Raw genomic sequence first — 27,511 nt, forward strand, 5'->3', positions numbered from 1 at the left:
ATGCAAAGCGCACCAGCCACCCTGAGCCCCATGGTAAACCACACATGGAAATAACCCAGTGCCAACCTTGAGAGCTATTTCAATACATTTCCAACCAAAGTTACTATTGTTAAGTCAAACCTCTGTGGTCCACAGTCCTATGCTCAGGGAATATCCCTCTAATATAGAGGTATTGGCACTGAGCTATGTTCCCAAACTTCCCAGTGCAATTTTTCCATTGGTCCATCAGACCCCTACAATGGCGTAAGCTGCCAAAGCCTGTGGCAGCCACCACACGCATACACGCTCCAGGGAGCAGGCCAATGGTCAGAAGGGTCAGGAAGAGGACAGGGAGTCAGCACTACATAAAATACTGAGGCCACCCAGGTCAGAGTGGGGAGTCCCAATTATCTCTCCTCCCTCAAAGTCTGCACTTCCCTATATTGATTTTAAAAAGGAAATTACTGGTATAATAAATATGGCAGAAATTCTCACTAGCCCATGCCTCCAATCCAATGCTTTCAGATTTGTGGGTAGTGAACGAGTGTACACTTCAGGAGAAAGGAGAGATTGACGCACACTGTGTGTAGACACTGGTCAGGAAGCTAGTCTCCTCCACTCATAACCACCCGGATTGTGTTAACTAGGGATGAAATGGAAGAAAGCTGAGTCAAACACTGCAGATACCATCTGAACTTGTTCAATAAGAAACTAGTTTTCTTGACGCAAGATGCATTTATTTTTATACCCAAATGACAAAAGTTTCTTTAAAGTATGCAATGACAACAAAATATCAAGTAGCTGTTTAACAAAAACATTCACAACTGGAATTTCTCCCTCAACAATCAATCATAGTATGTATCTTTTTGCATTTCAATACAAACTGCTATTTTCTTTACTCCAACCCTACATGGTACAGGTCCCCTTCAGCAGGAGGCATACAACAGCCTTAAATTAATCAATACAACGCACTTGTAGGCTACAACATTGCAGCAACTAGCATTTCAATAGGGGGGAAAAAAATTTTCAATGGGAGTGAGTGCATTTGTGTTGCTAGATAGCGCAGCGCACCTGCTCTTTACAAGTACAGTAGGTAGGGAGCAGCGCTTGATCGGCTGCCCTCTGTTTCTGGATTCCATTGGCTGTTGTTCCTCCTCTTCAGCCCATCCATCTTTATTGCTGGGACAATGGAACAAGGTCAGCTATGACACTAGTGTCATCCTACTGGGGTAGGAACTTGGCTACCCTGCTCATAGTAGACCCTGGTTTAGGTCTATCCATCCAAATAGGCCAATTCCTACCCTCATCCATGACTGATCACACTCTTGCAGCACGGAGGTTAGCTAGCAGAGCCGGAAGGGAGACTGAACCATCTGAGACTTCCATTGTAGGTTCCACCTAACTGCATCAGCTATGAGGACCCACAACGTTGACTTAGTGAGGTGGATGTCGTCATATTAAGGGGATAAGAACAGGCTAAGTAATGTGCTGGCTCGACCTTTGGGAATGTACATTGGGGTTTCACTGTTCTGTCCATATATTAGCATTGGTGGGATTAAAACGAAAACACATTCTTTACATCTAAAGAGTCTTTGTTAACAGGAGTCACTGACATCACTTGAACATGGAAGGACATTGTAAAGGGGGGGGGGGTCTAGACGCTGGGGGAGGGCTGAAGGGCGGTGGTGGGCGTGGCCTGTCGGGGGAGGGTGTACATGGCGCCCAGGAACTGGTCTGCGATGCGTCCCGCCTCTCGCAGGCCGCTGAGCAGGGCACCATGCACCGTGGCTGGGTAATTCCGGATAGTGTGCTCCCCAGCGAAGAACAGACGAGGGACAGGCTGCGAAAGGGGGAGGGAGAGAGAAAAAAAGGAAAAAAAAGCCATCAAAACGACAAACTCATCATCCCAAACATAAATTTGAGTGTTCCCGTCAATTAGTGTGTCAACATCAGAACGACCCTAAAACATCTGTGTCGGGAACCACTCGGTTTGGTCAAATAATTGTGGGTTGGCTAAGGAGGATGAGATTTGCACACATGCTCTGGTGGTTTAGTGAATGGGATTGGCCCAAAAAATTCATGAAATGTGCAGAGTGACTTTCTAGCGTGTGGTTATAATCAACATTCTCATTGGTTTAGAGCGATGGGCCGTTTAATGATTGATGGGGGTTAGCGTCTTTGTTTATAAGGAAATTGTTTAAATATCAAGGTAACATATCTTAACGGTGACCAACTCTGTTCTGATATATATTCATAATATTTGTTGATCAAACCTTCCCTACCGAAGCGCTCATACTATGGGCAGCAGCATGAGACAGTGCAGAGAAGCGGGTGAAATGTTACAGCAGTATTTTGACATGCACAGGCGAGACGTGCTTTGATAATGAAACCAATGGAATATAGAACAAAGTTAGGATTTTTCACACGAGACAGGAGTCAAAATGTTGGGTTTCAGTCAGATTGGGATGATAGATGAGCAAACAAATAAGCTACCACTTCCACCTGTCCAGCCAGAGCTCAATTAACCACATCTACAGACCGATTCAGTGAAACAAAATAAAATCACATTGATTCAGAGAAGTCACGAGTAGGACACGCTGAAGAACAAAATCCACTTGTATAACATGCTAGCAAAATGTTCTGATCAAACTAGAAAATATGATCATTATCACTCACCTCCCCAGCCTAATTGTTACCGAATATCCAAACAGAGATTCAGTGAAAAATCAATCCATGTCAGTTTAGTTATCTAGAGTCCCCCACGATTGTCTCAAAGCAGCGCAATGGCACTGTCCCAATCAAAACGGTGCCGAAATGATAATCTAGGAGACCACACACACACAAATTGCTTTAAATATGACTTTGGGAATTTCAGTATAAGGAAGAATTTGATACATGCCTTCAATTGCATTAGCCTACTTTAATCCAATATTTTCATCCTTCATCATAACTAAGAGTTTCTCTCTGCACTTTTTCTATGCCCAAAGGCTGTTTCGTCTCCTCACTCTGCTGCCACCCACATCCACCGCATTGTCCTCAACACTAGTTTAAATTAATACAGTGCCTTCAGAAAGCATTCATAGCCCTTGACTTTCTCCACACAATTTCTCATGCAACACCCCATAATGACAAAATGAAAACGCTTTTAGAAATATTAGCAAATGTATTAAAAATTATTTATTTACGTAAGTATTCACCCGTCTGAGTCAATACATGTTAGAATCCCCTTTCGCAGCAATTACAGCTATGAGTCTTTCTGGGTAAGTCTAAGAGCTTTGCACATAATATTTTAACAATTCTTCAAGCTCTGTCAAATTAGTTGTTGATCATTGCTAGACAACCATTTACAAGTCTTGCCATAGCTTTTCAAGCAGACTAACTAGGCCACTCAGGATAATTCAATGTCTTCTTGGTAAGCAACTAGTGTAGATTTGGCCTTGTGTTTTAGGTTATTGTCCTGCTGAAACGTGAATTCATCTCCCAGTGTCTGGTGGAAAACAGACAGAACCAAGTTTTCCTCTTGGATTTTGCCTGTGCTTAGCACCAATCCATTTTTTTTTTTATCCTGAATAACTCCTCAGTCCTTAACAATTACAAGCATACCCACAACATGATGCAGTCGCCACTATGCTTGAAAATATGGAGAGAGTGGTACTGAGTAATGTGTTGTATTGGATTTGTCCCAAACATAACTTTTTTTCCTGAATGCAAAGTGTTAATTGCTTTACCACACTTTTTGCAGTATTACTTTAGTGCCTTGTGGCAAACAGGATGCATGTTTCAGAATATTCGTATTCTGTACAGGTTCCTTTTTTCCCCCCACACTCTGTCAAATGGGTTAGTATTGTGAAGTAACTACAATGTTGTTGATCCATCCTCAGTTTTCTCCGATCACAGCCATTAAACTCTGCAACTCTTTTTAAGTCACCATTGGCTTCAGAGTGAAAGGAAGGACACCTGTATCTTTGTAGTGACTGGGTGTATTGATACACCATCCAAAGTGTAATTAATAACTTCACCATGCGCAAAGGGATATTCAATGTCTGCCCTTTGCAAGGCATTGGAAAACCTCCCTGGTCTTTGTGGTTGAATCTGTGTTAAATTCACTGCTCGACTGAGGGACCTACAGATAATTGTATGCGTGGGGTACAGAGATGAGGTAGTCATTCAAAAATCATGTTAAACATTTTTATTGCACACATCCCATTCAACTTATGTGGCTTGTTAAGCAAATGTGTTGTCCTGAACTTTGGGGGTTGAATAGTTGCCTCCAGACATTTTAGCATTTTATTAATACATTTGTAGAAATTTCATAATTCCACATTGACATTATGGGGTATTGTGTGTAGGCCAGTTTTTATTTACCTTTATTTAACTAGGCAAGTCAGTTAAGAACAAATTCTTATTTTCAATGACGGCCTAGGAACAGTGGGTTAACTGCCTTGTTCAGGGGCAGAACGACAGATTTGTACCTTGTCAGCTCGGGGATTTGAACTTGCAACCTTTCGGTTACTAGCCCAACACTCTAACCACTAGGCTACCCTGCCGCCAGTGACAAAACATATCAGTTTAATCCATTTTAAATTCAGGCTGTAACACAGCAAAATGTGGAAAAAGGGGTGTGAATACTTTCTGAAGGCACTGTATAGCCAACTGTTTTCTCAAAATGTTCGGGGTCATTTAATTTTTGTGATGTCGGAATTGGACTCAGACTTCAGCTCACTGGGATTGGGTAGGGAAAGCATATAATTTTCAGTTCTGATGCGACCCGAATGCAGTTTAGAGTTCTCGTGTGCAGTCCGGCAGTGTCAATGATGGGTGTGCTTTGAATTTATGACGACTTTATGTGAAATAACGACGTTAGGCTAAAGGCTTCCATGGGATAACCTGTTCGAGATAAGGTGCTATTACATTTTTGGCCAATTTGCTGCTGCGCATGTTGTGTATTTTGTGGAATTGCATTAGTGCAACATTGGGGAATTTTTTTCCCCCCCAGGTCTTGTCATAACATTTTTTGTGGAAATGTGAAGTGGTCCCAGGATCCTGGTTACCGGTGTTAATCCCTAATATGTAGTGGATAGAGTACCGTTTCCCGGGCAGACTTAGGCTAGTCCTGGACCAGAAATCACTTCTAATGGAGATTCTCCACAGCATACTTATTGACCCAGGACTATGTTTAATGTGTATCCCGGAAACTGTCTCGTAAAGTAATGTATCACAGTGGTCAGATGTGTTACCTGAGACGCTCCGGGGATGGCGGGGCCAGGGGTGATGGGCTGGGCCATGAGGTCATAGTCGTTACCAGAGGAACCGGCCGCCACGTACGAGTAGGAGCCCCGCGCCCAAGGGTCGGCACGCCAACGCGTCACCACCGTTTCCTTGGGCTGCCGTGACAACAAACAGCAGTGAGTTTCCATGCCGATATCAGATTCCAGTAAACATGGTTGGTAAATACTAAACAGTTCCAAAGCTAACCAACATGAATAACTACATATGATTACCATAATTTCCGGACTATTGAGCACACCTGAATATAAGCCGCACCCACTGAATTTAATGTATTTATTTTGAACATAAATAAGCCGCACATGTCTATAAGCCGCAGGTGCCTACCGGTACATTGAAACAAATTAACTTTACACAGGCTTTAACGAAACACGGCTTGTAACAAAAATAGGCTTTAACGAAACACGGCTTGTAACAAAAAAATTGCAGTAAACAGTAGCCTACCAAGAAAGTTATTGGTCACTATCTTCCTCCTTCTGTGCACTGAAACCACTGAAGTCATCTCCTTTCAAAAAAAATTGAAAGCGGGGAAAAAAATTCATATATTAGCCGCGTCATTGTTTAAGCCGCGAGGTTCAAAACGTGGGAAAAAAGTTGCGGCTTATAGTCCGGAAATTACGGTAGCTTACATGACACCTTTTTTCATGATGTATTTGACTGTTGTTTGAGTGGACTCATAGAAACATAACTAGAACAAAAATTCTGATTCAAGTCAACATTCCGTGACGGGTGGACCAGCAGCTATATTGAGTGTAATTCTATGTCCAAAGAAAGCCAATTCGCACATGCCTGAGGTACTGCACTGCTTCCAAAGATGCCTTTGAGGATGGCGAGGCAGCGTCCGACGATGACATCGTCACTGATGTTCTCCATGATGCCAGCCGCCTCTCCTGCCATCAGTGCCAGCAGTATGGGGGCTGGGAGGGGGGGGGGACACATTGATGAAATTCAGAGGCATAGGTGAATGAAATTCTGTCCCAAGTCAAAATTGGTGACTTCATCCAAAATGCCACCACGTCTCGATCTCAATTGCTTACAAATCCAGCCTCTCCTTGCATCCTCCCTTTTATCTGCACTGTGGGCAACGTCACAATTGAAAACTACATGGTGGAAGAAGCTCATCATTAGGCCACCTTTCACCTGGTCGGTTCTTTCAGATCAGTGCAATGAAGGAGATAAAAGGTCGGACATTTAAAACTAAGAAAATAGGAGTTTTCCCCAAGCCACGGTGTTTCTTCATTGCTTACTCTGTAGTTTTAGGCTGGGTATCTGTAAAGCACTTTAACAACTGCTGATGTAAAAAGGGCTTTTTAAACTACATTTGATTGAGAAAGATCCCAATTGCCACAGTGTTGAGAGAATTGCCTGTGCTCACCTTTGTAGAGGTTCCAGAAGAGGAAGAGTTCTCCCCTGCTGGCTGTAGTGCTGCCCACATGGCCAAACAGGTTCACACTAGGGTCCCAGAAGACACGGTCAAAGCACAGCACCACCTAGTGACGGGAGGGACACACAATATCAGCATGAGTGATTCAATACACACCAAATACACATACTAATCTAGTCAGGGCAATAAATCCATAAGTTGGGCAATAAGTCTGGTTTGATGGCCTGTGGCGAGGTAACAAAACAGGTCAGAGCATGGAGACTGGGAGAGCAGGAGGAATTCTGAGCTCTGGGCCTTTCTGATGATGCTAGTGATCTGGCACTGCTCACTATATGGAAAGAACCCTGAAGAGTCAGATGAATCAGAAGAGAACTGTTTCATAAGAGACACCCGAGGGAAAGATGGAACTTGACCAAACGTGAGAAGCCTGAGCAACTGCATTTCATCATTGCACTAAACACAGAATTAGATAGAACTGAATTATATAATCTCTATGATTCCAGCTGTATTCGTCTAATTTGTTTAATACCCACTTCACACAAAAATATTTTCATATTACAAAATGCTGTCATTAGATGGGTGTTTTGCTGACAAAAAGGTTGTGGAGTTTAAGCTCCATTCAATTGTATCCAGAGGCAGCGCTCCCTCTGGTGGCCACGAGGCACCACAAACAGCTCCCGCATTGCATAATGATGCAGCATTTTCTGCTGCAGCCGAATTAGGAGATAGAAACTCTGCAGTAGATGATGCACATTGGGGCTCAGTGAGAAAAGAGAGAGGGAGGGAGAGAGAGAAAGTGGAGGATGGATGCTGATCTGATTACTAACAGATTGACAAAACCCTCACTCACTCACCCACCCGTACACACTCCCCAACTCTCCCTCCCAGGGCTGATATAAACCAGGATAAAAATGCTATTTTGGGGAGAGAGGTAACCTTGTTTTTTTCCACTGTGTATGTACAAAACACTTGGGCTGATTCATGCTTGACGCAAAGCGGTGCCTCGGGATGCTAATTCAGATGCTCATGTAAATTGACAGGGTGAGTGAAATACATGTCTTGACAGCGGGAAAGCTCTATGATTTTACTTTGCTTCCTAGTTGTTTACTAACAAGTGAGCCAAGAGGCTTTTTTTTTTTTTAGACATCGATTTGTACAGCAGCAAGTCTCAAGTCTTACATTCATCTCAATCCACATGGATAAACACCAAAAATAACAGACAGTGTGGCAAAGCCAAGTGGAGGGGTGATCCATACCTTGTTGAGGTTGCCAAAGCCCATCCTCTGGATAGCTGCGGTCTTCCACTCGGGCAGGGGGGGAACAAACTGTACGGCAGGGGGCTGTTGCTTCATGACACCCAGGGGTAGGGTGCACAGAACCGCGTCACACTTGTAAATGAACGTCTGAGTGGTGGAGCGTGTGTTCACCGCAATCACCTCACAGCCTGGAGAGCGAGAGACATACACGCAATTAGTCAAACAACAAAACACACGCAAAAAGGTCCCCACCCCCCCCACAAAACAAACATGTGCACCAGATGCAATTCAATGCTTGGTAAATTTCGTGTTGAAGAAGGCCCTTTATAATAAAGCCATAATATTTGCCATGTGGCATAGGCAACAGTTCAGCAGAGGCATTTTAGGGTTACCACACATGGGATTATTTTGTTGTTGCAGGGTCCGGGGGAAAAAATAAAAATAAATCAGCCTTAAAAATAAATAAAAAACGCATTTTATGCAATACTACGTCATTTACATGACAAAAGACATTAGCTGAATACTTTTTAATACAACACAAATGACCGGCTACTCCGACAAACAGATCAATCTGGTCTTGAACTCAAACAAATAGCCCAGGGCAAAGAAGCGACACAGATTGTACAATATTAAGGGGCAATATAAAAACGCAACAATTTCAAAGATTTTACTAGGTTACAGTTCATATAAGGAAATCAGTCAATTAAAATAAATTCATTAGGCACTAATCTACAGATTTCACATATGCATCTGTTGGTCACAGATACCTTAAAAAGAAATAGGTAGGGTGTAGATATGAAAACCAGTCATTATCTGGTGCGACCACCATTTGCCTCATGCAATGAGACATCTCCTACGCATAGAGTTGATCAGGATGTTGATTGTGGCCTGTGGAATGTTGTCCCACTCAATGACGGTGCGAAGTTTCTGGATATTGGCAGGAACTGGGAAACGCTGTCCTACAAGTCGAGCTTGGAGTTTGCCAAAAGGCACCTAAAAGACTCAGACCATTAGAAACAAGATTCTTGATCTGGTGAAACCAAGATTGAACTCTGGCATGAATACCAAGTGTCACGTCTGGAAGAAACCAGGAACCATCCCTACAGTGAAGCATGGTGGTGGCAGCGTCATGCTGTGGGGATGTTTAACAGCAGCAGGGACTGGCAAACTAGTCAGGATAGAAGGAAATACGGAGAAAAGTACTGTGAGATCCTTGATGAAAACCTGCTCCAGAGTGCTCAGGACCTCAGACTGGGGTGAAGGTTCACCTTTCAACAGGACAACAACCCTAAGCACACAGCTAAGACAATGCAGGAGTGGCTTTGGGACAAGTCTCTGAATATCCTTGACTGACACAGCAAGAGCTCGGACTTGAACATCTCGAGAGACCTAAAAATAGCTGTGCAGCAACGCTCCCCATCCAACATGACAGTGCCTGAGAGGATCGGCAGAGGAGGATGGGAGAAACTCCCGAAATACAGGTGTGCCAAGCTTATAGCGTTATACCCAAGAAGACTCGAAGCTGTAATCGCTGCCAAAGGTGCTTCAACATAGTACTGAGTAAAGGGTCTCAATATTTACTTAACCTCACTAGGGTAGGGGGCAGCATTCCAAATTTTGGATGAAAAGCGTGCCCAAAGTAAACTGCCTGCGACTCGGGTTCAGAAGCTAGGATATGCATATAATTGGTATATTTGGATAGAAAACACTAAAGTTTCCAAAACTGTTAAAATAATGTCTGTGAGTATAACAGAACTGATATGGCAGGTGAAAACCTGAGGAAAATCCATCCAGGAAGTGCTATTATTTTGAAATGCCTGTTTTTCCATTGAAAGCCTATCCACCATACAAAGACGTATGACCCAGTTCACGATCCCTATGGCTTCCACTACATGTGACCAGTCTTTAGGCATCGTTTCAGGCTTTTACTCTGAAAAATTAGGGAGAAACACCACTTTCAATGAGAGGACAGTGGAAATTTCCAGACATGAGTCAATGCGTTTCTCCTTTTCTATTGACGAAGCTATTGTCCGGTTGAAATATGATCGATTATTTATGACAAAAACAACCTGAGGATTGATTATAAACATCGTTTGACATGTTTCTACGAACTTTTATGGTACTTTTTTGATTTTCTGTCTGCATGCTGTGACCGCGCTTTGTTCCAATAGATTACTGAACAAAAACGCACAAACAAAAACTGAGGATTTTGGATATAAAGAGGGAATTTATCGAACAAAACGAGCATTTATTGTGTAACATGGAGTCTTGGGAGTGCTACCATATGAAGATCAAAAAGGTAAGTGATACATTTTATCGCTATTTCTGACTTTTGTTACTCCGCTTGTCTGCTAACTGTTTGTAATGATTTGTCTGCTGGGCGCTGTTCTCAGATAAATCGCATGGTTTGCTTTCGCCGTGAAGACTTTTTGAAATCTGACACCGTGGTTGGATTAACAAGAAGTTAATCTTTAAACCGATGTATAACACTTGTTTGTTTCATGAATGTTTATAATGAGTATTTCTGTTTTGGAATTTGGCGCTCTGCAATTTCACTGGATGTTGGCCAGGTGGGACGGTAGCGTCCCACACCTCCTAGAGACGTTAAACGTGATCCGTTTACCTTTGTAATAAATTTGCAAAAATTTCGAAAAACCTGTTTTTGCTTTGTCATTATAGGGTATTGTGTGTAGATTGATCAGGGAAACTATTTAATACATTTTAGAATAAGGCTGTTACGTAACAAATGTGTAAAAAGTGAAGGGGTCTGAATACTTTCCGAATGCACTGTATTTCCTCAAATGATATTATTTTTTTGCCTCTTGGGCCTCCCACGGGCCTTGGCCCAGGGGCTTCAGCCCTGGTAAGCCGCTGCATTAATTTGGCCCTGCACACACAGGTTTCCCACCACACACGTTAAAACACACACTAACAAAGGAATACACAGACTGACACACCCAGACAGACAACACAAAGAAAAGACACAGATTGACAAACAAGCATAAATGCAGCTACCCACAAATATCCTGTAAACTTACCAGAGGCGGTGTATCGGACCTGTCGTACCGCCGTGTTCAGTTTGATGTCCAGGCCCTCGGCCAGAGCCACGGGGACACAGGAGTAGCCATTCCTCACTGTCAGGTGGCTGCCTGTGAACTCAAAGTCGTCGTCCTGGACAGGAGAAAAGGGGAGGGAGAACACAAAATGTGGGTTATATATGGTATAAGGAGGGAGAGAAAACAGCACAACAAATCAATACATTTTAAACACTCAGAATGTGAATTATGTCTGCTTATTATTTGTGGTTTCTGCCTCAGCATTTTGTTTTTATTATTTTAGGCTAGGTATCTGTAAAGCACTTTCTTTGTGACAACTGCTGATGTAAAAAGGGGTTAATAAAAATACATTTGATTGATTGGCTTACAAGGGCTTAGAAGGGTACTTGCAGGTTACGGGGACTATAGCCTGGTGGTTTGTTATACTGTGTTACTTAAAATGTTTTACTTTAGTTGATTTAGTAAATATTTTCTTAACTCTTTCTTGAACTCAGCTGTTGGTTAAGAGCTTCTATGTAAGCATTTCATAGTAAGGTTTAATCCGGTTATATTCGGCCCATGTGACAAATCAATTTTGATTTGAAAAACAGTAAAAGTAAGCCTGGTTATCATCTAACAACCAATATAAGAAGAGAGGAGACAAAAGTAGACCGTTTAAGAATTGTGTGTTGTGGAACAAACAGATGACTGAAGAAATCCAGGCATTCAGAAAGACAAGTGCACATGAGTCCGTTTCAGCGGTAACATGGACTCCTCACAACGTGATGAAACTTTGTTGCCCCTTGTTTCAGCAATGTGTTGTAGCAAACAAGTATCATGAATTGCATGCACCCAATGGCCGTCACAGCAATATATACAAATTGATCTACCATTACCTGGTTGCGAAGAATCATATTTAACTAGGCAAATCAGTTAAGAACAAATTCTTATTTACAATGATGGCCTACACCGGCCAAACCCGGACGACTCTGGGCCAAATTGTGCCCTATGGGACTCCCAATCACAAACGGTTGTGATACAGCCTGGATACAGTCTATATACGGTCCCACAGTTGACAGTGCATGTCAGAGCAAAAACCAAGCCATGAGGTCGAAGGAATTGTCCGCAGAGCTCCATGACAGGATTGTGTCCAGGCAAGACTGTAAACGCTGTAAAGACTGTAATCGCTGCCAAACGTTCTTCAACAAAGCACTGAGTAAATAGTCTGAATACTTATGCAAATGTGATAGTTTTTTATTCATTTTTTATTTGCTATAATTTCTACAAACTGATTTTGCTTTGTCATTATTGGGTATTCTGTGTAGATTGACGAAGGAAAAAAACTACACCATTTAATCAATTTTAGAACAAGGCTGTAACATAAAATGTGTAAGAAGTCAAATGAGTCTGAATACTTTCAATAACGAAAAATACTATTTTTCAGCTATTTGAAGCTGGTGTACAAAACCGAAAGCAAGACGCAAAAGCGAAACTTAAGGACGAGAAGCATAGAAGTACTACACATAGAATGGATCCACCGCTTATCAGAATGGCTTTCATTGTGGATGACAGATCTATAACTCACATTCTATGTGAATCTGGTCAGGTCAACTACAAAGCTACATACTGGACCTAAGTGAGTAATGAGTGAGTGCGAGTATACCTGGTCCCAGTGCTTGAGTGAGAGAGTAGAGAGGGGCGTGGCATTGGCAAATTCCAAGTTGGCAAAGTGCCAGTCAAGGATCTGCCTGTCCCGGGACGACAAGTACACGTCACTGTGGAGAGATCGGCAGAGGGTGGAAAAAAAAGAACAGATGGATGCGAGCACATCTAGCCTGGTCCCAGATCTGTTTGTACTTTTGCCTACTCCATTGTCATTGACAAGCTAAACATTGCCATGACAACTCCATAAGAAAGAGCAGAGACAGACTGGCACCCAGGCTAGAGCACCCCACATGCTTAAAGAATAGTACAACAGCAGCCCTTTACAGTGGAGCGAAGGTGTTCAAGTGTTACCTGGGTGGGTTGGCCTCCAGTTCCTGTAGCTTCTCCTCCAGTTTGACCTGCGACTCCACCAACTCATCATACTCCTACAGGAGAGGGGAAAAGAAAGGAGTTTAACACTGAGACATGGGGCCTCCCAAGTGGTGCAGCAGTCTAAGGCACTGTATCGCAGTGTTTGATCCCAGCCTGTGTCACAGCCAGCCGTGACCGGGAGACCCATGAGGCGCCGCACAATTGGCCCAGCGTCGTCCGGGTTAGGGGAGGGTTTGGCCGGCCGGGATGTCGTTGTCTCATCGCGCTCTAGCGACTCCTTGTAGGCGGGCCGGGCGCCTGCAAACTGACTTCGGTCGGCAGTTGTATAGTGTTTCCTCCGACACATTGGTGCGGCTGGCTTCCGGGTTAAGCGAGTAGTGTGTCAAGAAGCAGTGCGGCTTGGCAGGGTTGTGTTTCGGAGGACGCATGGCTCTCGACCTTCGCCTCTTCCGAGTCAGTACGGGAGTTGCAGCAATGGGACAAGACTAACTACCAATTGCGAAAAAAAAGTGGTAAAGGTACAAAACAAAAAAAACGAGGAGAGCGAGCATTTATTTTTCTTGGCAAGACACAAAGGCCGCCAATGGAGCATTCAGGAAACCATTTGAAGTCGACTGGTTTCAGGCATGGGGGCCAACATGAGCAATAGAACGGGAAACACTGGAGTACATCTATTTGTGCACACAAGAAGGTTTAAAGTAAAGTAAGAAGGACATCAGCCCACTCAGTTTAATGGACTGAGTCACCCTGTCCAGGTTTCATCACCTACCCGTGCAGCCATTGACACCCACCTTCCCGACCCTGTTCGAGTATAACACACGCTCTCAGTGTGTGTGTGTGTGTGTTTGTGTGCATTCACACCATTTCCAGCCAGACAGACAGACCAGGCTGAGTCAAGCCTTAGAAGTGCCTTTTCAGGAGGCAGTCGACCAAAAGACGACTCGAGTTCAGACAGCAGCTGTGTTTAAACTTGCTTCCCGAAAATACACTTGAGGTGGAGCTTTATCTGCGCTGAAAGTGAGGCTGTACCGCCTTTAATGATACACACAGGCAAAGCATTAGACCACTCAAACACATGCTGCTGAAACCGTCTTGTTTACCATTTTTTGTCTCTGAGGCACATCCTTACTTCTACTTATGTCAAATGTTCACTTAGTCGTGCATTGACGTCAATGGGAAACTAGGCGAAAATTAGATTTAAGTGAAAGTTAGGATGTGCCCCTATGGTCTCAAGTACACTTCTGTCTCCTTGGCTTAAAGGGACACTTCGGGATGTTGGCAATCTACTTACCCAGAGTCAGATGAACTCATGGATACCATTTTTATGTCTCGGTGTCCAGTAGGAAAGAAGTTAAGAGGTAGTTTGTGGGCCAATGCTAACTAGCTTGATCAGGTCTATGGGTATCTACTAGCATGCTAGTAGACCGTTAGTTAGCAATTGCACTAGCACTAGTTAGCAACTTCCTTCAAACTGCATGCAGAGATAAAAAAAAAAATGTTTAAACCACATCCACGAGTTCATCTGACTCTGGGGAAATAGACAAAAGGGTCTGATTGCCAAAATCCCGAAGTATCCCTTTAAATTACCCAAATCCAATCCATCCTTTTACTGTATTAACATGGTTTGCGCTAAGTTCGTACTGTGGCAGCAAGTCAGCTATAATCATTAAACTCTATATTTCCCCCTAATAAGTTCACTCAAATTAAGTTAAGACTTGAATGGAGGAGATACTTGCTATATAAAAACGGCCACAATTATTTTGGAAAGCTGAGTAACACTTATTTTCATGAGTTGATTGAAATTCCATCAACAGCGGTACACAGATCCTACTTGATTATTTCTATTCACAAATGCGAGTGAAATGCTCACACTGTGGATGGAGCCCTGACCACCTGCCAATGTGGCTGGTGAAATAGACATCTTACCCACCAATGCCAAAATCTACCCACATTTGGCAGGTGTTCATTTTAGGCCCTGCAAAAAAAACTCTGATAAAATCACCCATAAATGGTTGAATTGAAAACACATATGTTGAGAACACCTTTAATTGAATCCAATTGTGTCTGGAGGCTAGAAATAGGTGATGCTCCAGCTAATGACTCCAGCTGTTAAATGTATGGCTTATCCACGTTGTGTGTGAGTCTGGAGGAAGTACCATACGGTACAAGAATGAAGTTTGTTTTGGAAAAACAAATAAGCAAACGGGAATGTAATCAAAGTAATGTGCCATTAACTGCTTGCAGCTATTTGTATGGAACAAGTAGTGCCCTATCAAATCTGTTTTAGGATGTTCTAAGGCCACAACAATGCTTAAACCACATCAGGAGTCCACTTGAGGTCTGGGAAAAATGGAAGAAACCTATCCTCTGCCTCTACAGAGCATGAGTGGTCTCACCTTGCAGAGCGCAGTGAGGTCGCGGTGCTTGCTCTTGACCAGGAACTCGGCAGTGATGTCTCTGGGGGGCTTGACCTCACTGGCCTCCTTGTGCTGCTGATGAAGCTCCTTGACCCTCTCCTTGGTACCCACCATCTGAGAGAATGAGGGAGGGGGAAGAGAGAAAGGTAGATAGACAAAGGAGGAGAAAACAGATTAAAAGGAGAGAGAGAGTACATCTACATTAAAGCTTCTTTTGTTGTTATTTTGACCTCTGAGACAGTGGTACTCATGGTCACCTTGTTCAACAGCTCCTTGAGATCCTCTTGGGTCTTGACTATCTTCTTCCAGTGCTCTATCTGCTCATCTTTCACATGTTTCTCCTGCAACCTATTGGAAGTTACCAGTCAAAAGAACACCTAAGAATTGATACGTGCCGTTGAGAAAGAGGGATACTTTTTTTAATTCATGAAATACAACCATCGTCACAGAATTTGTGCAAGTTGCCAAGCCCTGCATACGTCTGGACAAAGGGCCAAACACTTACTGAATGACCACCTCCAGGGCCTGGCCAAGGGACACAGGCTTGTTGTTGAGGAAGTTGAAGTCCAGCTGGTGGCTGAGGTAGGAGGTAGCCTCCAGCAGACGGTTGAACTCCTGCTCCACCATCTCATCCTTCTCCTTGGGTACCTGATGATGAGATCAACAATGAACATTAGGATTATAGAATTTAACGTTAATAATGAACAATATGATTATAGCAATTTGTTATTCATGAACATGCCGTCATAAAGAAGAGCTATCCAATTTAGAAAGGAATCGCTTCCTCTACCATTAGGAAGTGATCAAGAGAAATATATCTCTTGAACGAAAAGCTATTGCTGACTACAAGGCTTCTACAGACAGTTGCCTTTCAGGACACTCAAGGACAGACAGTTCTATTACGGTCTTCTGTGTACAGACATCGGATGCAACATTAATTATTAACAATAGGTGAACAATGTTATCATGTAGTAAAGCAATACATACGCTTGTGCATCGTTCACCCTTTCGCGATCCACCAGATGATAAACACGGGAGGGGTCGAGAGAGGAGAGAATTAACAAATTAAATAAACAAACTTAAAAGATACAATATAACATAAAAAAATTGGTGTATTTGTGCATCTCTGAGCAATGTTGTTCTCTCGATTTCCGGGGTTATTTCATATGTTCATGCGTTTCAGCTATTCGCCGCACTAGCAGGCAGAAATACAGCCGGTATGATGAGTTCTGTGTCATATGACTCAAAATGTGTGACTCTTTCCTTTAAAATGTTAAACAGATTTAACCACACTTGAAAAAGGACACTTAATTAGCTTCCCCTGCAGAAAAGGAAATCAGTTGCGCTGTGTGGAGAGTGACCAGCTGCCCTATCCCTGACTAACACCTCTGAACAGGGTCATTTTCATTAGGCACCAAACAAAATAAAATGGACTGAGACAGGTAGGGACTACCTCAACTTGTCCACTAAGAAGTGATCATTTTCGTTTTGCGTTGAAAAACGTTTTTCTATGTTTGGCCCTAATGAATATGACCCTGGCATGAAAATAACCGCAAACATCCTACCGCTGCATGACAGAGGGAGAAAATAATAGCTTGAAGAGAACACTGCTGGTTATTTCCAGTCTAATGGTATTACATTGGGAGAGTGTGGTCTCAACAAAGAGAGGGCAGAGCTGCTGTTGATGACACGCTAGGCTAAGCGGCTAACTGAATCCACCCTGCTAAGTGGTTAACTGAATCCACCCTGCGCTTTGCTTGCGTTCCGCGGAAACAAGCAGCCCTGCGGACAAAGTAAGGGCCCCGCTAACACAGCACATAGTGGTGTGCTGGATTAAATCTAAACATCTTCAGCACAAGAGGTAAATAACAAAACCGGAGAGAGTTAACATTGAGGGAACAGAAATAAAATATTTCTATATACAGTACAATGGTTGTCGGTTACATTTGTGGTTAGCAGACACTTCAAAGTCGAGCATGCTTGCACGAGACACAAAACGGCAATGTAATACGACAATTAATTTTGTTATAATGTTCTACAAGCATTTCACTCTACTGCAGTGCATTGGCATATATGGAGTGTGTGTGGCCTAAACCTCATAACTCAAACTAAGTGAGTAACCCAAATAGCTAGCGATGCAACACTCACAGCTTGACCGTTGGCTTCATACAGAGGACACTTCTGTTTGATCTTGGCTAGCTCCATGTTAACCTGCTTGCTGACCACCGCCATGGGATTCCCTCCTGGAACACACCAGATAGAACATCAGGATATAGATTCTATGGCTGTAGGCCTATAGACTAGTTCTAAGCCCACAACCTATATTAGATAGCAATGTTAGAACTACAACTAAATGTCATAGTTTAACAGCCTGGCTAGATAGAGAGGGTAGATTTTCTTTGCATATATCGAATGTGATACAACCTGAATATGACTAAACTATGTATCATTTGAAACATTTGTGGAATCTCACGGTTTTCAACAGTGTTCCATGAAACAAAGAAGAAAAGTGACAAACCATAATTTAGCTGCCCAGTCCTATTTCTTCTGACTACATTGATCAGGGCCCGTATCCACAAGGCGTCTTAGTAGGAGTGCTGATATAGGATCAGTTTGGCCTTTTAGGTCATAATGAAGAAATTTATATGGACAGGTCCTAGATCAGCACTCCTACTCCGACACTTGGCTCATATGGGCCCAGACTACATTGACATGGTCAACACCACCCTCTGCTGGTGAGCAGCTGTCACAGCAGGTCCATTTGAAATTACTGTTCAAAGTGGCTTTCAATCATGAATATTAGAGGTTGACATAGGAACAGGACTCCCATGGGTCTTGTGGGTCCAGCGAGATTCCTACAGGAACTGGAGTGAAATTCTAGAGCCAAGTTCGGGAGAGGATTAACAGCCCACAGGAACGGGCAGTACAGGAATTATTTTAAACTGAGTTGTGTGTTGTAAGCAGTTTTAGAAGGACATGATTTTACCCCCCCTGCCCCTCCAACAGTAACAGATGTTCTTCTGTTTTCAATCACTACATATAAATAAAACAGGCCCTTCAGCTGAGCAGGCAATGGAAAATAGCTCTCTCTCGTCCAAGTGGAGCCGTTGCTATGGACACACACGCAGAGAGCACATGGAGCAGATGCAGCGTAGGGAAAGCGCGGGGGACAGACAGACGAGCACCTAGCAGAGGAAGTTACTTCTGATTTGGGCATGTTAAAATGAGCACGGGAAGGAAGTGATTTTTATTGGGACAGGATAGTTATCAGGGTTATAGAACTGTTGCGGGGGGGATTGACAGGATGGCACAGGAATTTATTTTCTCTTCCGTGTAATGTTCATTACCACCGGCACTGGCTGTACGTGTGTGTAATTGTGTGTGTCTATGAATGAATGCCTTACCCAGTCCTGTCACCACCATGGCCCCCAGATCAGCCACATAGTTGCCCTTCCGGAACGTGGCCACTCTCCCCCCAACACGGTCCTGTGAGGAAACAATAACCAATTTACCACAAAGAGGAAAACCCTAACAATTAGCTGTTCCACCAGGCCAAAACAGGACACAAGGCAGAAAATGTTGCATTACTGGTCAGTATCACTGTATTAGATGAAGGTTGGATGCATGTCGTGTTCAATTGGCACAAAATGGAAGAAAACAGATGTCATTTCTCACCTTGTCCAATAAGAAAAATGTTAGTTTTCAATTGCAAAGTGTTTTGCTACAGCGTGCCCCAATGAACTTGTGCTCGTACCGATGTGTGATGCGCTATTGACCCACCCTGGCCTCCAGTACTGTCACATCCATGCCGAAACTCTGCAACTGCCGCGCGGCCGCCAGCCCAGACACACCCCCTCCGATGATGATCACCTTGCCTGTCTTCTTTGCTACAGGGACACAGGGGAATCAGAGTGGTTAACAATCACATAACCAGCTATTTTGACACGTCGATAAAAACAAATTATGTTGAGTCACATATGAGGTTTAGGGTTGAGCCCCCAAATTATTATAACTCCTTGCTATTAACCAATCAGCATCCAGGATCCAAACAACCCGTTTTATAATTGAAACTAATGCCAATGTTGATTAGATGCTTTTTTTCATTAGACTATTTTCTTCAGTTGCACTTCTCCAATCAGATGAGAATTCACGAAGGAGCATTCTATCAGGAAACAGTGCACCGACTGATGTGAAGGTACATTTCCTCTGGAAATTCTCAGTTTAGCCTACTTTTCTCTGGTAAAAAGCATTTTTTTTAATTTAACCTTTAATTAACTAGGCAAGTCAGTTAAGAATGTATTCTTATTTACAATGACGGCTTAACGGGGAACTGTGGGGGTTAACTGCCTTGTTCGGGGCAGAACGACAGATTTTTGCCTTGTCAACTCGGGGATTCGATCCAGCGACAGTTATGAAAACTTAGGACACTAAAGAGGCCTTTCTACTGACTCTGAAAAACACCAAAAGAAAGATGCCCAGGGTCCCTGCTCATCTGCGTGAACGTGCCTTAGGCATGCTGCAAGGAGGCATAAGGACTGCAGATGTGGCCAGGGCAATAAATTGCAATGTCCGTACTGTGAGACGCCTAAGACAGCGCTACAGGGAGACAGGACAGACAGCTGATCATCCTCGCAGTGGCAGACCACATGTAACAACACCTGCACAGGATCGGTACAACCGAACATCACACCTACGGGACAGGTACAGGATGGCAACAACAACTGCCCGAGTTACACCAGAAACGCACAATCCCTCCATCACTGCTCAGACTGTCCGCAATAGGCTGGACTGAGGGCTTGTAGGCCTGTTGTATTGTAAGGTAGGTCCTCACCAGGCATCACCTGCAACAACGTTGCCTATGGGCACAAACCCACCGTCGCTGGACCAGACGGGGCTGGCAAAAAGTGCTCTTCACTTACGAGTCGCGGTTTTGTCTCACCACGGGTGATGGTCGGATTCGCGGTTACTGTCGAAGGAATGAGCGTTACACAGAGGCCTGTACTCTGGAGCGGGATCGATTGGAGGTGGAGGGTCCGTCATGGTCTGGGGCGGTGTGTCACAGCATCATCGGACTGAGCTTGTTGTCATTACAGGCAATCTCAATGCTGTGCGTTACAGGGAAGACCTCCCTCATGTGGTACCCTTCCTGTAGGCTCATCCTGACATGACCCTCCAGCATGACAATGCCACCAGCTATACCGCTCGTTCTATGCGTGATTTCCTGCAAGACAGGAATGTCAGTGTTCTGCCATGGCCAGCGAAGAGCCCGCATCTCAATCCCATTGAGCACGTCTGGGACCCGTTTGATCGGAGGGTGAGGGCTAAGGCCATTCCCCCCCAGAAATGTCCATAAACTTACAGGTGCCTGGTAGAAGAGTGGGGTAACATCTCACAGCAAGAACTGGAAAATCTGGTGCAGTCCATGAGGAGGAGATGCACTGCAGTACTTAATGCAGCTGGTGGCCACACCAGATAGACTGTGACTTGATTTTGAACCCCCCTTTGTTCAGGGACACATTATTCCATTTCTGTGGAACTTGGTTCAGTTTATGTCTCAGTTGTTGAATCTTATGTTCATACAAATATTTACACATGTAAAGTTTGCTGAAAATAAACACAGTTGACAGTGAGAGGACATTTCTTTTTTTGCTGAGTTTACATAGATTTTGCAAAAATAACTTTGCCTTTTGATTGTAAGCTCATTTACTTGTGTGGCTACCAGCCAAATATCGTTGAACTTCTGTTGTCACCGGATGAAAATTAAACTATTTTCTGCCTAACGTGTTACACCAATGTATTTTATGTGGAAGAACTATTGTTGCACACCCCTCATCACTCTATTGAAGAAAAAAGTGATTAAGGAATGCGTTTTGAAAACGCATATTTCTGAACTTTTGCTATGTAATGAACACATTTTCAGTCAAAATATTACCAAAGTTACCACAAGGATTGCCATAGATTACCTGTTAATTATCAAAATTACCAAAGACTTGAGAAACTTTGGTAAATTACTGGTAGCTTGGCAAATACCTGTATACGCAAACAAGTGGTGTGTTAAACTTGCTCATATGGGCAATTCCACAGTAACAGAATGGCATACATTTTAAAGTGACATCTGAGTCAAACAAAAACCATTAATTTCAAAGTTTAACAAACCATACATCTCTATGCACAAAGACTACTTTTAACAATTTCCACATACAATTTTACTCGAAGAAGAGTGCAGATGTAAAGTTTTGTTCCGTCATTCTGTTACCAATCTCCCTCCGTTTTTTTGTTTGACCACGTTTTCCAAAAGCTCGTAAATATCTACTCCGAATTAAGATTCAATTATGTCTGCAGAAAGAGTGGGGTGTCAGCTATGATAAGACACCTCGAGTTTCAACAAATCGATTTTGGTTATTGAACTACAGTAAGTGAAGTGGCTTAACAACCAGTAACATAATGATGACATGGGTACCTGATCTGTACTATACAAAAATGCATAAATATGAATGAATGTCATTCTCTTCATTGTGATGTATCCTGAATATGGCAACAGAGGTAGACAAATGTAATATCCTCCTTTGCATGTTAGGCTATTATTCTAATGAGCATGGCCCCCAAACAAGACCAAATTTGGTTGGTCCGGAAATACTCCGTACCAATCATAGGTGTGTATGTATCACAAGTTTGGACATCACATTAGAGAACAGTACAGTAGAGTTAGGTACAGTAAGTACAGTAAAGTATACTGTACTTTACTCTAGTGTGCTGTACTAAACTCTGTCCAGTACTGTATTTTACTGACCTATACTCTACTCAACTTTTCTTAAATGTGCTGTCCAAACTTGCGAAACAGACGTCTACAATTGGTTCCGATTTGGACTGACCAAATTTCAACTACTTTCAGCGTCCATGGACGTCCGGTGCTCAGTGGGGGAGATGGCTGGTTACAGTAAATGGAAAGAGGGGGCTCATGGGTAGGTGTCAATGTCACCTGTCTCGACCCTTATTAACTGGAGAGAGAGAGCGACAGGGAGAGAGGGGGACAGGTTGTCCAGGCTGTTTTAACACTCTTGCTTTTACCAGCACGTGACAGAAAGAAAAATAAAACAATTATTAGCTGAACATAACAGTATGCCAGTGGGAGGCAAGACAGTAGCAGGTGATCCAACTGTGGTTTGTGACTACTATGGATTCCCATTGCAGCCAATTCAGTTGCAGTCATTCTACTACTCATTATGTTACCAATTTGGTTGTGGTCACTTAATAAATCATAAACCACAGCGTTATCAGTAAAAATACTATAAATAATTGGTAGGTCTACCTTCACTTGTTACTTCTGTGAACTCTCATTATACTCCCTCATGATATTTCGACACTACGAGGTCAAAATAACATTATGATAATGCTATTTGTAAAAATTGTTTGAAAACAAAATGCCTGCAATTTCAGCCTGTTCAGGTGGGATGGAACTTTTGTCCCACATCATGACGTCACAATGTGACCCAATTATAATAGACCGATGATATCTGGGAAAAGAGGTGGGCTCTAGATCATCGTATCAGCCAATCAGGGCTGTGTGTTAAAATATTCAAACGTATGCCCTAACGCCCACACAATCAGATTGGAGGAAATAAATGATTAAATATATTTAGAAGTTATTTTCATTAAATAAAGTGAATTATTAGACAGTGATAATTAAAAAATATATATAATTACAAAGACTGCGTGGGGGCTTTAAAGATGTGGGGTTTTGGTAACAGAATGTCAAGGCACTAGGTAATATTTCTTAAACTTACAGAAGGATAATAATTTCAGCAAAAATGAAGTGTTGATATTAGTTCGCAGGGGTTTTTACTTCAACAGTGTTTTGATGCATTACTAATAGCTTTTAAGACTTTTTCTGCTAGTTGCTCCTATGAACAGCTCTTGGGGCTTCTTTTACATGGAAATGCACTTATCTAAATGTGAGCATAAGCATTATACATATAGTTACTATAGTATATCAGGCAGATAGTAAAAGGCTAATGTACTCACTTGGTAAAGGCTTGACTCTCTTGTAGATGCCAAAGTTGATGAGGCCGTGTCTCTCCAGGTAACTGTGTATTCTGTGCACCAGCACTGTATCACTGTTGTATGGCGCTTCAAGTTGTTGTGTTGTGGCTTCGAAGGTTAGCTGGATTTTCGGGTTATCAAGCCAAAGTTGGAGCTGAAACAAATCATTTGCCACAATTTCAGACCCAAATCCAAATGTACAATATTCTCCAGAACTAAGCAAGTCTTGTTAATGAAGTAGGTATGTGTTCTCACTGTGCGGTTGCGGATGTACAGGAACACTTTCTGCGTCTGCTGGGGCCCGCTGATGATGTCCGGGAAGCAGGCGGCCTCCTGGGAGGTCATGCGATCATGGGGCAGGCGGCTCTGGAACGCAGCTCCCTCCACGCCTGGAAAACCAAAAACCGCCACCCTCAACACCCATCCTGACACACACACACACCTTTCGCTACCCAATGTTACATTTGCGCTCGCAGGCACGCACTTTCGCTCAGTCTAACTCACACTCACCAGAGGGCTCCTCAGGCTCGCTGTCCGCCTCCTCCTCCACGGGCGGCGCCGGTGGCGGGATCACCTGCTTGCGCTCCTTCTCCGCCTTGGCGTTGCGCTCCTCCTCAGAGTAGTATTCGTCCTCAGACAGATTGGCCAGGCTCTCGTCCATCTCGCGGTACTCCACCTGCAACAAGAGGCACAATAAACGCTCCATTAAAACCACGTTCCGGCTCACCTAAGATGAAGCAAATGGTCAAGCTCCCTGTACTGCTCTGGTGTTGTTCACCACTAATTAGATCGACATACCAAGATTACTGTATTAACTGATGGGCTGATGGGGGTACGTGCCTGGAGTGACTTATTCCATTTTGCTCTAAGATGGGTGGGCAGGTATTATAGGTTGTTTACTTTTGATCGCTTGCGGCGGCTTGTCCTGCGACCCTCGGCCGTGTCGAGGTCCACCCCCCCGGGACCAGGGAGGTGGGGCTGCGGGGGCCCACCAGGTTCCCCACTCGGAGAGGTCCGCTCCTTCTTTTTGATCTCCACGGCACCTGGGGCCAAGGGAGGGGCCCCCACCTGGGCAGGAGCCTGGGCCTCAAGGGACCGCTCAGCTCCCCCTGGCGCCAAGGAGGTGGAAGCGGCAGCGGAAGATGAACCTGCGTCTGACTTCTTACTCGACAGCATCATGGAGGAAGACAGAGGCCTCTCCTTGAAAAAGGAAAACAAAAATCGACATCAGCCAAATCCATTCGCCGCTTTAGAGTTGTCTGTGATATGATGCTCTAGGATGACCAGAGTTACCTTTTTCACAATATTGATCCATTGTGGTCAAAAATAATAGAAGGCTATGATGTTGCATATTAGGAAAATGCACTCTCACTTTCTATATGGATAATATTCCATATCATGATGCCAAAATATGGAAAAGAGTTCTAACAACTCCATAACAGCTAACTAAATACATGAACCTAGCTATACTTAAAGTTGAGGATGCATTACAAGTGCACCAACTAGATGCGTTGACAGATGACAAATGTAAGAGGGCTCCACAATAACCTTGTCTTGCTTTACCCATTTCTCCGTGGACCTGGTAATATCCATTCAAACACTAAGAAATAAAGACAGAATCAGAAATATGGTCATGAACAACAGCAAAGTCCACCAAGCCAGGCAGCTAGACAATCAGTCCTGAGGTTTAACGTTAATCATTAGTCGAAACAGTTTAAATGAATACGCACCTGGTTTATTGGCTAACTAGGAGTAGGTGACTAGGAGTTAGTAACGAGCTAGCTACACAGCTATCAGTTAGCTAGCGATTTCTAACTAGTTCATTTTTTGCTATTGTATTTCAAATATGTGGAGAATAACCATTAGTAAATAGGCCAACTACTTGGTTAGTATTAGTCGCCTTTTCGATGGTTTCGTAAGAAAACATGTCGGACAGTCAGACAGTTCTTGGAGCTAACAAGCTAGCTATCTGCCTGGCTAAACCACTGCTAACTTAGCTATCTATATTATAAAACCCTCTGACGTCGTTAAAACCTAGTTAGCTAACTTTGCTTCTCTGACTTAACAAGGTCGACGATCAGCGTCGTGAGTGTTGTCTGACTAGTATATTATTCCTGTTGTACTGCCTACACGGGGTTCACGAGCTCATCAATTTAACTACGGTAGCTAACGTTAGCTAGCAGGCTAACAATGAGTCTCACTCAGCAGTAACTAAGTGTCTGTGTGTTAACTTGCAACTACCAGTGAAAACATTGCACTCCAATCACGTTAGTAGCTACGCTATAACATCGCATTTCACTACAGCCAATATTGGGGCCGTGGGTTGAAGAGTAAAACATAATAACATGCATACAATGATTACTTTACCTCTAAATCGCCGCAATCAATATGTCAACACAAAGAAAATCCCATCTCTTCCTCTCGTTGAATTATATGATCCGCCCCTCACCGTCATGTATTGGGACATCTGTGAGCTCGTGAACGCAACGATTGGTTATGGATATTGTCAAGGAGGGGATTCGATTAATGCCCCGGCTCTACAGTTGATTGGTTAGCGTTGATTACATTAGTTTTCGAAACGGGCTGCCTCCCGGGCGTGAGCCAAAGTCGGCTAAAACCAAAGTGACGTAGAATAGTATTCTGTGTGTTTTCACATTCAAAAGTGATTGATTTAGATAAAAACACTAACTGCCTTCTCAATGAAAACTAGTTTGAAAATTCGAATATATTTTATGGAAAAGGATGTATGTTTCTGAACAACTCATCATGCTGCCTTGTTGACAGTGATGCCGAGCGGTGCAGATTTGTTTAACCGCTTTTGCCCGTTCACGTGGCGGACCATAGGGCTGTGCACCGCAGATCAGCTTAATCGAACTTACTCAGTGATGCAGACGGTTACTTTGAACAAAGATTAGTTACATTTTCAGTAGGCTACTCCTGCATTTATTATTAGAGTTAATTAAATTGATGATGTAAACTCCCTAGAGAAAGAAAAACACACTGCACATAGTGTGGGGCGGCAGGTAGGCTAGTGGTCAGAGCGTTGGCCCAGTAACCGGAAGGTTGCTAGATCAAAGCCCCAAGCTGACAAGGTAAAAAACGGTCGTTCTGCCCCTGAACAAGGCCGTAACTTGTTCATAACTGACTTGCCGAGTTCAATAAATAAAATAAAACAAAACATAGGTCAAAAACAAGCAATGGAGCAAATGCATCCCTAGTAGCACTTGAGGCTGTTCAAGAAGAAGCATACCATTAAAGCTCAAGGCCAGTAGTAACGTTTTCTAAGATATCAATAATGTCCATAGTGTAATTGAATTTTCACCATAGAATTCAGACCGCTCTACTTTTTACACATTTTGTTATGCTAAAATTGATTAAATAAAAAATGACAAAGTGAAAACATGTTTTTAGAAATAAAAAACAGAAATACCTTATTTGCATAAGTATTCAGACCTTTTTCTATGAGACTCAAAATTGATTTCAGGTGCATCCTGTTCCCATTGATCATCATTGAAATGTTTCTTCAACTTGGAGTCCACCTGTGGTAAATTCAATTGATTGGACATGATTTGGAAAGGTACACACCTGTCTATATAAAAGTCCCACAGTTGACACAGCATCTCAGAGCAAAAACCAAGACATGAGGTTGAAGTAATTGTCCGTAGAGGGCAGAGACACAGAGTTGGGGAAGGGTACAAAAATATTTCTGCAACATTGAAGGTCCCCAAAAACACAGTGGCCTCCATTATTCTTAAATGGAAGCTGTTTGGAACCACCAAGACTCTTCCTAAAGCTGGCTGCCCAGCCAAACTGCGCAATCAGGGAAGAAGGGCCTAGGTCAGGGAGGTGACCAAGAACCCAATGGTCACTCTTAAGGAGCTTCGGGGTTCTTCTGTATGGATGGAAGAACCTTCCAGAAGGACAACCATCTCTGCAGCACTCTACCAATTAGGCCTTTATGGTAGAGTGGCCAGACGGAAGCCACTATTTTCTTAATTTAAGGTTACGCCTTCCAACAGGACAATGACCTGAAGCACACAGCCAAGACAACGCAGGAGTGGCTTCGGGACAAGTCTC

At 43.3% G+C, this 27,511-nt stretch overlaps 1 protein-coding gene across 7 annotated transcripts; it reads right to left on the reverse strand.

Moving 5' to 3' along the window:
* Window positions 1-694: 694 nt before the first annotated feature.
* LOC106610674 (lysine-specific histone demethylase 1A) lies at window positions 695-25,949 on the reverse strand. Of its 7 annotated transcripts, none has more exons than XM_082955616.1 (21): window positions 25,802-25,949; window positions 24,998-25,034; window positions 24,335-24,634; window positions 23,939-24,113; window positions 23,690-23,823; window positions 23,417-23,588; window positions 19,175-19,281; window positions 18,799-18,880; window positions 17,543-17,637; window positions 16,382-16,399; window positions 15,900-16,042; window positions 15,652-15,742; window positions 15,374-15,508; window positions 12,957-13,030; window positions 12,604-12,715; window positions 10,944-11,076; window positions 7,906-8,093; window positions 6,641-6,755; window positions 6,060-6,182; window positions 5,217-5,368; window positions 695-1,819 (listed from the first exon to the last, which is right to left on the reverse strand). In XM_082955616.1, exons 2-21 carry the CDS (start codon window positions 25,025-25,027, stop codon window positions 1,634-1,636), a joined length of 2,565 nt encoding a protein of 854 aa, XP_082811742.1. In that variant the 5' UTR covers window positions 25,028-25,034; window positions 25,802-25,949; the 3' UTR covers window positions 695-1,633. The 7 variants fall into 7 exon arrangements, 6 of the variants coding, with proteins under 6 accessions (XP_082811742.1, XP_082811741.1, XP_082811739.1 ...); XM_082955615.1 differs by having other exon boundaries at window positions 23,945-24,110; window positions 24,983-25,034; window positions 25,802-25,948; XM_082955613.1 differs by having other exon boundaries at window positions 23,939-24,110; window positions 24,983-25,034; window positions 25,802-25,948.
* Window positions 25,950-27,511: the final 1,562 nt, after the last annotated feature.

This window comes from Salmo salar, chromosome 09 (assembly GCF_965601325.2).
Source record: "Salmo salar chromosome 09, fSalSal1, whole genome shotgun sequence".
NCBI lineage: Eukaryota > Metazoa > Chordata > Actinopteri > Salmoniformes > Salmonidae > Salmo > Salmo salar.